The sequence below is a fragment of the Argentina silus genome (genome assembly GCF_951799395.1).
Source record: "Argentina silus genome assembly, chromosome: 3".
Lineage (NCBI taxonomy): Eukaryota > Metazoa > Chordata > Actinopteri > Argentiniformes > Argentinidae > Argentina > Argentina silus.
The window spans coordinates 16,154,203-16,170,921 of NC_139657.1; the positions used below are offsets into that span (position 1 = coordinate 16,154,203).

Sequence of the window (16,719 nt, forward strand, 5' to 3'; positions counted from 1 at the left end):
ATTTCAGAAATTGCTGATCTACTGGGATTTTCACGCACAACCATCTCTAGGGTTTACAGAGAATGGTCAGAAAAAAAGAAAATATCCAGTGAGTGGCAGTTCTCTGGGCGAAAATGCCTTGTTGATGCCAGAGGTCAGAGGAGAATGGCCAGACTGGTTCGAGATAATAGAAAGGCAACAGTAACTCAAATAACCACTCATTACAACTAAGGTATGCAGAAGACCATCTCTGAATGCACAACACGTCGAAACTTGAAGCAGATGGGCTACAAAAAGGGGGTCCAACCCAGTACTAGCAAGATGTACCTAAGAGAAGCCGGTGAGAGTATATATATATAGTCGTCTTGACCATGTCTACATGCCTAAATGCATTGAGTTGCTGCCATGTGATTGGCTGATTAGATATTTACATTAACGAGCATATATATATTTTTTTTTATTTTTTTTTACCAGAATCTGTTACAGTCATCTTTGTTGTGTTAATGATTGCAAGGATGCATTGTAAGTGGCTGGAGTGAATAACCTCTTCAACCTCTTCATGGGTGGGAATGTGGACTTGGAATCACCATGAAAAAGACATACAGTACTGTACATTTACTGTAGGCTGCACTCTTAGAAATAATGGCTCTACCTAGAACCAAAAAGGGCTCTTTGGCTATCTCTGTAGGAGAACCTGTTTACATTTACATTTATGGCATTTAGCATACGCCTTTTCCAAAGTGACTTACAACAAATACATTTGACTAAGTAAGCGAATCATCTATCCATCGGTCATCATAAGAACAATTAATTTATACCAGGACCAGACCATTGGCAGTCACAATGCTAGAAGAAAGGAAGATTTTTTTAAATTCTTATTTATTTATTTATTTTATTTACTTATGTTTAGGTGCCATGTAGAACCCTCTCTGTGGAAAAGGGTCAACATGGCACCAAGGAGGGTTCCTCAAAGGGTTCTCTTACACAGAGAGCCAAACAACCCATTTGAGTGTGGGCTCTCCCTCACACAGAAGTTTGAGTTTCTAAATAACATTCCAGATAAATTACATCACAAATGCGACTCCTTATTTGAGTTCAAGTCATCCTGTCCTCATGATCTCATAATAATGGACTAGATGTATTTGATGGCTGCGCATATGGTTGTGATCTGAAAGTGTTTTGTGGATTGTGCATATGCTTATGTGTTTGGGTTCCTTCTGTTTTCAAAATTGTGTTTTTACTATGTACCTTGTTGGAGCATGTGCGGCAAAACACATGTTTGCACAAGCAGACAATAAAGAACAATTTAATCAAATGTAATCTAATTTGTCAACCACAGCCATGTAAGCCTACTATACATTAAGTGATTAGAAGAGACTATAACCATGTGAGGATCTGGTGAGAACTGACTCATTCTACTGGGAACTTACAGTACCACCTACAGTATAGTGCCTTCAGTAAGTATTCACCCCTCTGGACTTTATACACATTTTGTTGTGTTACAACCTGACTTTAAAATACATTTAATTGAAATGTTTTGGCACTGATCTACACAGAATACCCCATAATGTCAATGTTTTTGTCAATGTCCAGGTTTAGCTGGATCGGTAACAATCTTACCCAAGGTTCCATGTTACACCATTCTGGAATCCCAAAGATAGTGAGTGATCTATTCTTGACTCTCACAACCCAAAGCATTCTATTTTCTCCCCATGCGTCAATCAAACTCATCCCTCAGCAATAGCCAACAACACTAAGAGACTCATAACTCTTAAACACACACAGTGAGTGTATGCCAAATGTGTTTTATCCCATATCAATGTATTCATAATCATTGCCAAATATTCATCTTGTGTTATTTTTAGACATGTTCCTTTTGAGGTTGGAAGTAAGACCTATGACATCCTGCTACTTAACATCTCTCAGCATAATCATTTTATTGGATAAAACCGTCTAATCTTTAACATCAACGACCAGCCAACATGGCTTTACAGTAATCCTGGCGTGTAGCCTACAAGAAGTGTACTACAGGCCTCTGTTCAGCCAATGAGAGAAGTCCTAGGGGTTTCTGTTCAACCGTGATATACTGTAACATAATTGTTGTCATCTCATTTATACAATGACAGACACACCAGTTTACAACCACAAATTGTAGGCTTCACCAGCATACTTCACTTTACTGTAGCGTCCTTGGCAGTCTTTAAAACAGCATTTCTGAGTGACAGATGACCCTACAGATGACCCTGACAGATGACAGATAACCCTACAGATGCTCTGTATGGCATTGTGATAATATACTGCATAAGCCCCACTCTTACTACCTCTGGTCTGATGCCTGTAACAAATGCTACTTTTACTTCCCAATGGATAGCAGTCATTTTTAAACAGTTAAATAATTCCCACATCAGAGACCAAGTGTCACACCCTCCACTTCCACCTAGTCAGTGTCAGTCTCTCTCCCTCTTCCCAACCTGGGTGTTTGGTGTGGGCGTGGCTACTAATAGTTAACGTCATCTTCTACACACCTGCGGCTCGTCTCCTCATCACCCTTCTGTGATTTATACCCCGGTTTTTCATTCATTCCCCGCCAGTTTGCCATAGCACTTCCTACCTATACGTCCCAGACAGTTCACTTATAAGCCATTTATCACATCTCTCTTCATGAATCTAGTTTGTTGGTTCCTGGTTTTGGATCTACAAATGTTTTTCTGGACTGTGCTTCTGCCTAACCCCTGTCGGATTATATGCCTCCCCAAGAACTTTCTAGCCGTGTATCGACCCCTGCTTGTCTGACTACCCGTCTGCCTGCCCGATCCCTGCCTGTCTGACTACCCGTCTGCCTGCCCAACCCCTGCTTGTCTGACTACCCGTCTGCCTGCCCGACCTCTGCCTGTCTGATTACCTGCCTGCCCTGCCTATTTGCGTGCCCAGTCTACCCTGCCTTCCCCTTCCCCCTATTCCTTCATTAAATACTCTATTATTTTATACCTGTGTCCAGACTCTGTGTTCTGCATTTGGGTTCACTAGCTCTGATTCGTAACACAAAGTCAGTCAACATTGTGCTTAGTTCAAAGCTGTTCTTGGTAAGCCATTTTAGGAAGTAGTGGTTACTCCCAAAGTCATTGGTAAAGATGTGGGGAATCTGGTGCTATTTTCAGTGGGTAAGAATGCTCACCATGGAAAAGGGGGGTGGGCTGTGGGCAGTGGCACAAGTGGGCTGGTCACATGATCCCATGGCAACAGGATTCCAGGAAGTGGAATCCTCATAAAACTTTTTTTTTATTTTTTTTATCTATCAAAGTAAGAAACAGACAGTAGCAGTCATTGTTTTAGAAAACAGCTGAATGCCTCTGACACTGAGTGCCAATGTCAGTGAGATCCATGAGGAAATATAATTCTTTGAGGGGACAGGAGAGCAGCAGAGATCATGGTCTATGTGTGTGTGTGTGTGTGTGTGTGTGTGTGTGTGTGTGTGAGAGAGAAAGAAGTGTGTGTGAGAGAAGTGTATGTGTGTGAGAAGTGTGTGTGTGTGTGTGTGTGTCTGTACATTGTCCAGGTTTCAGTAACTATTAGACTTCTTGCTATTAGACTTCTAGTGAGGCAGTGACAGGAGGATATCCAGTTACTATGGGACCAGGTGTACAATCAGGCCAGCTACTGTAGTTAAATAGATGAGGGGGATTTGAGATAAGCCTAGAAGAGTGTTAAAACATGGGCAGGAGACCAATACCATTACAACATAGCTGGCTCAACCTCCTACTACTCTTCCACCCAGCTAGAGAAACTGACCCATTTGTCCTAATGACCCTGATCACATTGTATAATGCCATGACCTTATAACATTATAACCATATAATCACAAAACAAAAGCCTGTGTGTTTCTCCATGTGCAAGAGAACAGGCTGAAGGAGTCCAAAGTTGGTATTCACAACTTTGGATTCCTTCAGCCTGTTCTTCCACCACAGCCCATTAATGAATAATCAATTAATTAAATCCCGCTGGGACCATATATACTGAAAAATGTATGCACTCACTGCAATGTAAATCGCTTTGGATAAAAGCGTCAGGTAAATGGCATATATTATCATTATTAAATCCATGTGATATTGTCCTTAATCCACTAATCTATTAAATGTTGTTGTACTCCTGCAGGGCAACTAGGGGATGTTCTGACCACTCCATTCAAATCATAACTTCCTTTTATGGCCATCCCCTGATGAACCACTTCCTCTGGACTGTGGTTGCCAATGGGACTGCAAATCCAGGTTAACAGTAATGATTATGACATCACCTTTTATCTACAGTATACAGCATTATTATTTGTTCACGTTATACTTTATCTCAAAATGCCGGGTTAGACCCTGCTCAAATAGAGCCTGCTCAAATTCACAACAGTGCCAACCAAAGCCTGAGATACAGCACCAGGCTATTAGGGCATTGAGCTGTAGGTTCACAGGTGCCCTCTGTCATGTACTCTCAAACACCTACAGTACCAGAGATGACTTTCTTTGGGTTGGGTGAAGACTATCCAGATTTCTATTGGTGAAAACAGGACCTGTCTTTATATGTCGATATATGTATGTATTGTCCACACCCATTCCCATGGCAGGGGCATTTGAAATTTCCTTTGAAGGCATGTTGGGGGATACGTAGAGCCTCTGCGTCCGCACTCGTACCGGTATGCGGTCGTTGTCTCTAGCACAGTGTCTGAGTGACAAACAGACAAACAGCCATTATGACAGATGCGTACAGATCTTATTTATAGTGGCTACTCACATGCCTCCCTTTGTGAATGCAACATCAACCTGTCTACCCACAATAGACCACACAACCCCCCCCCCCCCCCCCCCTCCACCACCTCCACAACGCCCCAGCCAATAAATTATCCTTTATTCAAGGAGGACAAACAGACAGACAGAAAGGCAAACAGACAGCCTTGCCGCATTGGTTTGTAAGGGTGACAATGTCTCCAAAAAAGGCCAGAGGTTTTGGAGGTATGTGGTGGCGTGGACGCGGTGTGGCCCTATTTAAATACAGAGAGCAGGTGAGGAACGCTCCACTCTCTCTGTCCATCTGTCTCTTCAGGGAGCAACTACCACACCTCCTCTATTCAGCGCTCCAGGGGTAAGTCCTGCTGCAATGGGAAGATTTCATTAGCCTGTTTGAATGGGATTATAATCAAATTTTACAACGATTCAGGCAACCAGGACATGCAAGGTCCTGAGTGTTCAAAGAGACCTTTACCTAAAACTACTGGCACCATGTATTGAATGAAAACATTTCATTATCGTGAATGTTGCAACATTAAGTTGAATGGTCTGAATTTACATTTTACATTTTACATTTATCAGAGAGTCATCACATACAAAATTGCAGAGAAGAGTAGTACAGCTGCTTGCTTGAATAGATTCCTTCTTGATTATGGTTAATGGCCTTTTTATCAGTAAAGCTGGGTCTTTACCAACACAGGAATGATTTGTAGCACTATTGAATCAACAATGGCTGCCTGTGCACTGTAATAAGTGGAATAAGTCATAATTGTGTATTGTGCGCAATGTGCAGGTCTACGGTAACCTGACTAAAGATGTGTGACGAGGAGGAGTCCACAGCCTTGGTGTGTGACAACGGCTCAGGCCTGGTGAAGGCAGGGTTCGCCGGTGACGATGCTCCCAGAGCCGTGTTCCCCTCCATAGTGGGGCGTCCTCGTCACCAAGTAAGACACACAGCAACAGCCACACACATACTGTACATGCATACACACACACACACACACACACACACACACACACACACACACACACACACACACTCTCTCTCTCTCTCTCTCTCTCTCTCTCATTCACAGAGGATCATTCCTGGAATAGACCATATACTCACTGATGCTGTTGACAGTCAGTCCCTGCTGTACCGTATGTGGGCCATCTGCAACCTGACCTAAATCCAATCAAATACATATTGTGGATTTCCACTTTCCACAACATATAAACATAATTTGTCTCGTGCGCCAAAACAACTACTGTGGATTCAAGTCCTCAAAAAACGATGTGAAACCAACAAGCAATGTCAACTGCATTTGATTGATTCCCTGATGTAAAAGATTTTCTGTCATCATGAAAACCTTGCATTATCTGCAGTTGATTGAATGAGGTTCACAGTTTGAGAGACCCACTATGTGTTGTGACTGACTGGGACTGTTGATATGTTAGTGAATGATAGGTGCATATGTGCTTCTTCCCTAGGGTGTGATGGTGGGTATGGGTCAGAAGGACTCCTATGTAGGAGACGAGGCCCAGAGCAAGAGGGGTATCCTGACCCTGAAGTACCCCATCGAGCACGGCATCATCACCAACTGGGATGATATGGAGAAGGTACACATCATAAGAATACTGCATGAAATAAGAGATATTATAAGATAAAGATACGGTGTGATACAGCATAAATGAGCTATGCTGCCTAGGAGAGGAGCAATCCATTCTGGTATTACTGACACATTTCATGTATAGTGTACACTACACACACACACACACACACACACACACACACACACACACACACACACACACATATATATATATATATAAACGTCTAACTCTACACTCCCTGTCTGACAGATCTGGCACCACACCTTCTACAATGAGCTGCGTGTAGCACCTGAGGAGCATCCCGTCCTGCTGACTGAAGCCCCACTTAACCCCAAGGCCAACAGGGAGAAGATGACCCAGGTACAGTAGGCACCTCGACTACAGTAGGGGACAGACTACAGAGTCTGTGGTGTAATGTGAAACACACACAATTTATGCTTCTCTAATTTATGCTTCTTAAAAAAATAGTTTTTTTCATATTGTGGTAACTTGTCTTTGCAGATCATGTTTGAGACCTTCAACGTGCCAGCAATGTATGTTGCCATCCAGGCTGTCCTCTCTCTGTACGCCTCTGGCCGTACCACAGGTGAGCATGTCGGAACATCCTCTACTTACTGTAGTTCTCTGTATCTACAATCCACAATGTAGTGTCAAATATCATACACTGCTGAGCGACTGTATGTTTATCTGTGTGCATCTGTGATTAATATCGGATTACAGACCATAGTGATGTTTACCTGTGTATCTCCATATCACTTGTGCAGGCATTGTGCTGGACGCTGGTGATGGTGTGACCCACAACGTGCCCGTATACGAGGGCTATGCCCTGCCCCATGCCATCATGAGACTGGACTTGGCTGGCAGAGACCTGACTGACTACCTGATGAAGATCCTCACTGAGAGAGGCTACTCCTTTGTGACCACCGGTACAGCTCATGTTACGAACCTTAAAGACACATCATTCTCACTGATTATCTGCTCTTACAGTGTCATCTGTTGGTAATATAGAGTTACTGCAGTCAGTCTCTTGTGCTTGTGGCAGTCATGTGGCTGTAGGTGCCTGGCCTATCACTGTAATTGATAATAGACAGTTCACTTATAAGCCATTTATCACATCTCTCTTCATAAAGTGTGAGGAATGTATGTAGGCAGTTTACAATCCATGTTTACAGTGGTGTGTGTGATGCATTTCTAACAACCATGTGTCTGTTCCACCACTCCCACAGCTGAGAGAGAGATTGTCCGTGACATCAAGGAGAAGCTGTGCTATGTGGCTCTGGACTTTGAGAATGAGATGGCCACCGCTGCCTCCTCCTCCTCCCTGGAGAAGAGCTACGAGCTGCCCGATGGTCAGGTCATCACCATCGGTAATGAGAGGTTCCGCTGCCCGGAAACACTCTTCCAGCCGTCCTTCATTGGTTAGTATATACAGTACATCTTCACAATACTCTCAGCAGATGTACATTTCATCTTGAACATATGTAGAATATATGAAGTGTTGCAGGATATACTCTCAAAGTAGTCGATATTATATTAATTGACCATAATGTATTATTCATGAAGGATGTAATTATTCATAAGGGCACTGTATCATTATTTCATTATTTTACTTATGAAGTGAGGTAGGGGAGCCCCTCTCTCCTCTCCTCTTCTCCCAGATCATCACTTTGCATGACATCTTCCTCTTTTATGCCACAGCAGTCTCAGCCTCCAATCAATTTATATAAAATTCACATCAGTAATGTTCAACAGAATATGCAGAAGTAGAATTCCTCAATGAAGAATAGTTTTCTGCATAACTTTGACGCTAAACTTGAAGTACATTTCCAAGGCGGCAACTGAGCTCTTAATTAGAATGTAGGGCAAATCATTCTTGAAATCTTGAAATAAAGAAATCTTGAATCAATGCAAATCTTAAACCAGACAGTTTCTGGCCACTCTTCTAATCAGCAAGATCCAGAATCAAATGCTCTACATCTTTATTATTGCCTGTCTCTGCTTTGCATACGTGGTTATTGAGGCGTTCTATACAGTATAGGACTGGACCTCACTGGATAGGCCAGTAGATCTCAAACTATCAACTACAATACTGTTGATACTGTATGCGGCAATCTGCGAGAGTTAGGTTAGGTTAAGGGTTAAGGTAAGGGCTTCAGTTAGTAGATAGTGAAGTTGAATGTCTATAAACCATCTGGGGGACCCCAGGGATTCTCTCCAAACAAAGTCTAACCAAAGATTGTTATACTCACAGGTATGGAGTCTGCTGGTATCCATGAGACCACTTACAATGGCATAATGAAGTGTGACATTGACATCCGTAAGGACCTGTACGCCAACAACGTCCTGTCTGGAGGTACCACCATGTACCCTGGTATTGGTGACCGGATGCAGAAGGAGATCACAGCCCTGGCCCCCAGTACCATGAAGATCAAGGTATGGATGACTAGGCCTGCACATCCTCAGTATGACAATCACATAGACCTAACCAAACTACAACATCATACAGTAGAAATGACTTACAGTACCTGAAGTACCTTACTTAATGTAAGGGAGCAATGTGATGGAAAGGAGCAAACTATGTAAACAAAGAAGTGAAAAGTAAAGGCTACCCCGGATGAAACAAGGTGTCGATGATTCCATAGATAAGACAGACAGCTGATTCTAAAGTGTGTTCACTGGGTGTAAGCTTTGAGTCAAATTGCCCTCTGACCCCCGGTTGTTGTATAACCCCACTACTGTAGATGATCGCCCCTCCTGAGAGGAAGTACTCTGTCTGGATCGGTGGCTCCATCTTGGCCTCCCTCTCCACCTTCCAGCAGATGTGGATCAGCAAGGATGAGTATGAGGAAGCCGGACCCTCAATCGTCCACAGGAAGTGCTTCTAAAATGCCCCCCACCCCAGTCTTCTTCACTCTCTGTCTTTGCTCATGTATCTCTTATTCCCACAAACAACCCAATGTTTACTACTGTGTGTGCAAATTTGTTCCCAAACTCAGACTGTATTATACGCCACCAGCTTATCAGGATATACTGTATTGCTAAATAAATTAATTCTGTCTTTTGACTTTTGACCAGAGTGTGACCTTCTACAGTATAATTACATCTGATTGAGGAGTGTGAGAAAATGGTAAAAAATAGTTATGTTTCTTGCAACCAAACTGTTGATACTAAACTGATACAAACTGATATTTTATTGCACTAATTTGATAGTCTTGCATATGGTATTATACAGTAAGCCTATTATATATTAGACACATTTTCTGTTAATAGCTTTGGTAAACATTGATGACATTAGACTATCCATCTGGATGGGCTCCAGACATGTGCAATACACATCAAAGTAGTTTGGTTAGAAAGTTCCCCTTTCTACAAATCATCCTTGAGATAATTGGATTCCTTCAGAAAACCCACTGTAATGGCATGAGTAGGGCGCAAACATAGGTTTTATTTCCCAAGCTTGTAGTTGGTACAACGTAAGAGAAAATAAACTGAGGTAAAATGCATCAACGAAAGAACAGGGGTGAATTTCCTGATGGACCTGATGAGGACACAAAGGATTGGCCGGATCCAATAACCCAATCATGTTTCACAGATACCTAAGAAATTATGTGTATCAAAGAGCTAACATGGTGATCATATACAAGTCTTGAGGAATAAAACACATTTGTAGCATAGTATTAAGTGTACACATGTTAAATAACAATAATGAAGAATACATCTTCTATTTAGGGAAACTGTTTCCCCCCCCACATAATTACCAGGGGTGGTATCACCGAACACCTCTTAGGACTACAGGAATGAAGGAGGGCGGCATTGTACAGCTTGCACAACCTTTGACAAACATGGCGTCGGTCAAACACTGCAGGTAAGACTACAGGTAAACATAGGGTAAAAGCAAGTGTGACTTGTCAAGTACGCATAAAGGCGAAAATTATGTGTGAATGTGCGGCCCATAGCACGGCCCTCACACTCACTTACTGTACTGTAATACACCAAGATGTCCACTGGGAGGCAGAAGTTAGCCTTCTTAGAAGGGAAAATATGACATTCAATAAGCACTTTGATGTTTGTTTTCCACGTACATTTTGACAAGAGTTGTCTGCCTATCAACACAGAGATGGGAGATTGTGATCATTGTCATCATAAAGGCTTCGATATGCACCCTTCTAAAACGCAGACGTGTGGACATAATCTGTCAACACAATCTAGGACAGAGGAGACACATTGCCCACTGCAGACATCACACTTTAACAACACCCTGGATGGCTCTACATGTTATTGCTTGCAGAGGATTGCACTGAGGGAAGTCTCTTCACAGAAATCTAATTTATAGGTTGTGCATAGCCTCTGAGACCACAGCAATTAGGCCGGTACACTCAATATGGCTGACCAGGTTTTGTGATGCAAATTGCTACAGTAGGCTAATCATATATGAGACACACACACACACACACACTCTCTCTCTCTCTCTCTCTCTCTCTCTCTCTCTCTCTCTCTCTCTCTCTATATATATATATATATATATATATATATATATATATATGTTTCTCTATTTCTATGTTGTCTGCCACTTCAACCGATGCCAATGTGGGGATGATGGCAGAGCTATTGTCCAGGGAAGTCAAGTGCAATGTTATTTGACATGAGGTTGTTCAGATGGAATTCTCCAGTGAGTTTCTACTTCACTTGAAATGGCCTATCGAGGCCATTCTGTTTAAAAAAATAAATAAAAAAAGTATGTCCAAGGCTACAGAATTCTCAATTGATAGGCCTATCCATGAATAAATTGTTTTGTTTGAACATTGTAATCAAAGTTGTCTGATTAGTCCATGCAACCAGCTGTGTGAAAGGTAATGAGAAGGCATCAGGATCCAATGACATACTTCGGGTGTGATAACAATAATAAGAATGAACAAATTAAAACCTTTCCTATTTCCCCCCCCCAATCAAGACCGATAGTATCCCTTTCTTGCAAACATCCATCAGACATGGTTAAACTCCCCTCACCTGTGTGTCAAATAATAAAGCCACACTGGGCCTACTAGTTTTTCTTCCTCCTCTCAGCTCCTTGCCCTGTGAGTGATTTCTCAACGTGTGCCAGAAGGTTATGAAGCCAAACTTAGTCCTGCGTCCGCCGCTGTGCCGAATGACCCACTTCCTGCTCGGCTTGCCTTCGCAGGAGTCAAAGACAAATGAAGGTGGAGACTGAAGACATCTGGGAGGAGGACGAGGTAATGATTTATGTTCCCGGTACCTCAACATCCTGGACCTGGAATCACACAGGAAGAAAGGGTTCAGAGATGAGAGGCGCAGGATGCACAGATGTTGTGACACCCTTCTCATTCGAGTTGCATGTTATTTGGCCCATCTAGAGGCGGATGCTGGAAATGAGTGCAAGCTGAAGCATGACACAATGAATCTGACTTGAATTCAATGCGTCAATGATTTAATTGTATCTTTCCTTATTCAAATGGACTATTGTATTATTTAGTCTACAGTGGTTTTGGTACATGTCTACGGTTCACCGGTATCTCCATGGAAAATAATACTGTATGTGAATAGAAATATGGCTAAATTCTTTATTTGACTTCAGTATTGTTTCCAAATATCTTATGTTTAGAAATATGTATTGAACTAATGCAGAAGAGCTGTGGGAGAGCATGACTTCTCTTCAATGTAATGCAAGTAGATTAATTAATACAGTAGGCTACATGTTCAGCACAGTATATTGACTCAACCCTGAGCCAAATACATAGAGTTGTTATTAATTGCATCCAGAAGGCTATTCCCAGTAGGCCACTGATGAATATACAATGATGTTGTCTTAGTCGTCTGTGTGCTAATTAAACCAAATTAAGAGGTGCAATAATGAGTAGAATACAACTATGTTTTTTTACAGGATGTAAACTCTAACCTATATATTAAAAAAAAATGTTTTTTTTATTAGTCCCCTTGGGTTCGTGTCTTAGCCATATGGTGGTAAGGAAGGTGCAATAACGACCCCTCCTCCACAGTAAACCCCACTGCTCGGTAATGTTTATCGGCCGCCTGTTTCCCCGAACCCGAACATTCACCCCCCCAGATAGCCCGGGCGAACAGATGCAGAGAACAGCACTCTCCGCGTTTCTGCATAGGAAGGATACTCAAAGCCTAGCGGAGAAGCACTACTTGGGGTTTACTCGTTCCACACTGCCTGTGAAGTCGAGGACTTCAAGGAAGCACCTTTTGACAGCGGTATCTTTCCCTCCAGCGGAGGAAGCGCAGTAGAGAAGTCGCGTACCTTCAGATAAGGTAGGCTGATGGACAGTGTTTTTTTTCGCTGCGCGGACCCTGTTGTTTTTGATCTGCGCTGCTAATTGAGCGCAGTAGTTTTGTTTTATGTAATCACAGTTGAAATACGCAGCAAATGTTTTACATTGTTGTAATAAAATTGCGATGAATGAAGTTTGTTAAAATGCTGTTTTGAAGCAGTTTCGGCGTTTCTCACTTCGGAACATTCTAATGAAAGTAGCATAGTTTCAAAGGTCTGCATAAATGAGAGGTTTGTTACAGAATTATTCAGTAGCCTATAACGATATAGGCCTATGTTTTTTCGAATTGTAATACATTCCGACTTTATTACTGGATTGGTTCAGCAGTAAAATAAAAGGGTGGGTGTAGCCGTTAATTGACTTCAGCTCATGACAGTTTTCACTTTCAATTACACACATCGAAGATCACCAATGAGCCATATTACATCCCCCTATCAGGAATATTCACTTGAAAATCACAACAAGTAGGCTCTTCCAATGAAATACAGAGTAGAACCTGAGGTCACTGAAGTGTAATTATTTTGTTCCTGAATGTATGTCACACAATGACTGAAGATGCTCATTGTCAAGAAAATTGAGCCATCTATCACCTTACACTCTGTCAATGACAGTAAAAAAAGTATTGGAAATCTTGATAGAAAATTGGCTTGGCTCTGAGATAGTGTACTGTGTAGGTTATTTATGTCCTTTGGCAAAAGCAGCTGCTTGTTTTTTCCTCCCTTTTCATTTCTGTGATCCATATACTCAATGCCATATTGGAAGGTTCCTAGAGTTACTCCAACATGGTTTCATCATCATCATTTCAGCTTTCAGACGTGAAGACTGGGGTGTGGTTTGTTACTCAATCTGGATAATGAATATTCAAACTAAATCCATAGCTGCTACAGAGAGGAGAGGAGAAGGTGAGAGTGGAGGAGAGAAGGAGAGAGGATGAGAGAGAAGGAGAGGGGGGGAGAGGGGAGGAAAGGGGAAGAGGAGAGGATGGAAGGGGAGGATGGAGAAGAGGAGGAGAGAGGAAGGGCAAGGAGAGGAGAGGAGAGGAGAGGAGAGGAGATGAAGAGGGGAGGGACGGAGAGGAGGGAAGATAAGAGGAAGAGGGGAGAGCAGGGATGAGAGGAGAGGGAATGAGAGCAGGGATGAGAGGAGAGGGAATGAGAGAAAGGGATGAGAGGATGAGAGGAGAGGGAATGAGAGAAAGGGATGAGAGGATGAGAGGAGAGGGAATGAGAGAAAGGGATGAGAGGATGAGAGGAGAGGGAATGAGAGAAAGGGATGAGAGGATGAGAGGAGAGGGAATGAGAGAAAGGGATGAGAGGAGAGGGAATGAGAGAAAGGGGGAAGAGAGGGAGAAAGGAAATGAAGGAGAGTGGGGGAGAGGAGAGGAAGGTTGCTGACTGGGTGAATTCGCCACAATTAAAAGATCTCAGAGACATTTATCTGTGTCCTCTCAAAGTCAGTCAGCTCAGGTCTTAAGCTGTCAGTACATCAGAGGAGTGTCACCAAAATCTTCTCCTCCAATGATTAGGCCAAACCACTGGGAAGATAATGTGCCCAAATTATGCAGTTTCAGGAAACAAATAGCCTACTTGACAGGTATCTAAAAAGTAGGTCCCATTTAATAATAAAACAGATGTATTAACCCGGCATTAGTACATTATGATGGCAGTTATTGCAGTTTTCCCTTTTTTGGTGTGGTAGGCTACGGTTTTTTTCAACCTTGGACTACGTGTGCAGTGAGTTACTGGAATCTACCTTTATATTGTAACGTAACGTTTGATCATCACCTTCGGAGAACAGCTCCTGATGTTCTAGGAAGCAACAACATCCTCTGTTGGTACAGATCTACACACAGAGGAGAAGTGTTTCTGTGTACAAGGCAGAGATCCGGTCTGCTCTTACTGTATTCTTTATTCCCAGCAGACCAAGCAGTCTACCAGGAATTCCAAGTGGCTCTAATTCATTTGTTTCCTCACTGAGTTTTTAACACAACATTGTTCAAGCATGCAGTATAATGCTTGCTCCATCCCTCCCTCTCTCTCTCTCCCCCCCCACCCCCCCACGGGCAGGGGGTCCCATGGGGTTTCCAGGGCCTCCATGGCAACGGAGGCGGAGAGGATTTCGAGTGGCAGTGACACTTGTAATCTGGGGTAAGCCCTGTGCTGCTGCCTCACTGTGACAAATGGCTGGGTGGCACAACACCCTCTGACCTCAACAGGTCTATGGGCAAGTTAGTCCAGATATGTTTTATATATTGAGACAGGTTTTGGTTTGTTCTCCACAGCTCAGCTGGTGCAGCACTTTATATTAGGTGATGGTTTCCTCTGGTTTCTACCTCGTAACTCACTTTATCTTAATGGTTCCATACTTTGTATTTCTTACAGGGCAACATGGGTTAGTTGGGTTAGTGAGACAAGGCTACAGTGGGCTAGGCATTAGTCGTAAAATGCAGGATATTTTGGTAACACTTCACTTAAAGAATATAGCAGTAACGCGTTCATAGCACTTTTGCTGCATTCTACAGTAGCCAACACTCTTAGATAAGGTTCTGCCTAGAACCAAAAAGGGTTCTTTGGCTTTCCCTTTGGGAGAAACCTTATAAGAACCCTGTTTGGGTTCCATGTAGGGACAGTCAAAGGATCCTTTTGGAACAATTTTTTTTCAATAGAGTGCATTGTACCATAATGAAACACAAATAATGAAAAAGCAGTGATGTTTTAACTGTACACTCTTAAGTTAAACTGTCATTTTTATATCCCACAGGGCCTGTGCCATGGCAGAATCTGTTGCTAATGAAAAGAGCGGTATCAATATTTCAATCTATTAATGATCACCACCACCACCACCACACTCTCCACATCTATAATGCATATCAGCTGTGCAGATTCACAGATATATATATCATCTGGACGGAGATGAGAGCAAATTCACTGATTCATATATCATCTTGACGGAGATGAGAGCAGTGTCTAATGCTGCTGGGTGACTGTGTTGGAGCTGGATCAACAAATATCTCATATGTTGTCCTTTTTCTTGTGACACGACGAATAAGCGCTGCACAATTTCCTGTCATTGAGCATTTCCTACAGGGCACTATCGTATACCACAGTTGCGTCATTGTATAGGCAGACAGTGCCACTTTGCCTCATTTGCTGTAGTCTTGGTGATAACACTCCCTTTGAATACCCTCTGTACAATTTCCCATTGAGCATTTCATATAGGGCACTACTGTATTATACCACTATTGCTCCATAAGATGATATGTTTATTGATGGGCAGTAGGCTCTGTGTTCCAGATATGCACATGCATTAAATTCTGTCCCTGCTGTCACAGGTGAAGGGCACATTGTTATTGTCATTGGAAAAATAGAGGAATACCTGTGTACTGTGTTCAGTACTCCTGTAACAGATTGGTTAAAGCCCCTACAAATTTCTGCATCTTATATATAGTACGATGTACGATATACAAACGTCTGTGGAGGCGACTGTGGCAATGTTTTAACCAGTGTGGAGCATTAAAATAGTGTTCTTCTTCTTCTCTGTTTCCTATAATTCAAAGTCTAATAACCAGTGAGGCTCAATGACTATGTGTCTCACTCTCAGCTCCCCCTGGGACCTCCATCCTTTCCTATTCCCTCACTGAGAGAGGTTTATCAAGAATTAATTACTCTACTCTTATATCCACAGAATAGTTCATTTGTTCTGGAATGTATCTTGCTGTCTCTGAAATTCAGTGTGCGTCTAAATATTGATTCTATAGGGCTTGAGTTTGCACTTTACTCATCTCTTTCGAAAATGTGCTGGTGTTTTCTGGAGATTGACAGGAATGGAGATGAGCCTACATTTGATTCTCAGGTTATTCTTTAGTCTAGTGGGTATCAGGGGCATGGAGTATAGGATGGTGTTCTACTGTATCTCTATGACCAGGAGCTTACTCAGACATGTCTTCTGTATAGACATGACACAACACAGTGATTTTCTGTTATAGGAAAGAATAGGATAGCGTATTGTTTTTCATCACATGATTGGTTCTATTGTATTTCTGAATGTTGCGCTGCACTTGATAAACC

At 42.4% G+C, this 16,719-nt stretch overlaps 1 protein-coding gene across 4 annotated transcripts; it reads left to right on the forward strand.

Moving 5' to 3' along the window:
• Positions 1 to 5,563: 5,563 nt before the first annotated feature.
• Positions 5,564 to 9,226, forward strand: acte1 (actin, epsilon 1; the record flags this gene model as incomplete). 4 transcript variants are annotated; one of them, XM_083667243.1, is made up of 8 exons in its annotated part: positions 5,564 to 5,692; positions 6,219 to 6,347; positions 6,591 to 6,701; positions 6,843 to 6,927; positions 7,106 to 7,267; positions 7,568 to 7,759; positions 8,593 to 8,774; positions 9,083 to 9,226. In XM_083667243.1, the coding sequence occupies 8 exons, from the start codon at positions 5,564 to 5,566 to the stop codon at positions 9,224 to 9,226; spliced, it is 1,134 nt and encodes a 377-aa protein (XP_083523369.1). The 4 variants fall into 4 exon arrangements, with proteins under 4 accessions (XP_083523369.1, XP_083523372.1, XP_083523371.1 ...); XM_083667246.1 differs by lacking the exon at positions 7,568 to 7,759; XM_083667245.1 differs by lacking the exon at positions 6,591 to 6,701.
• Positions 9,227 to 16,719: the final 7,493 nt, after the last annotated feature.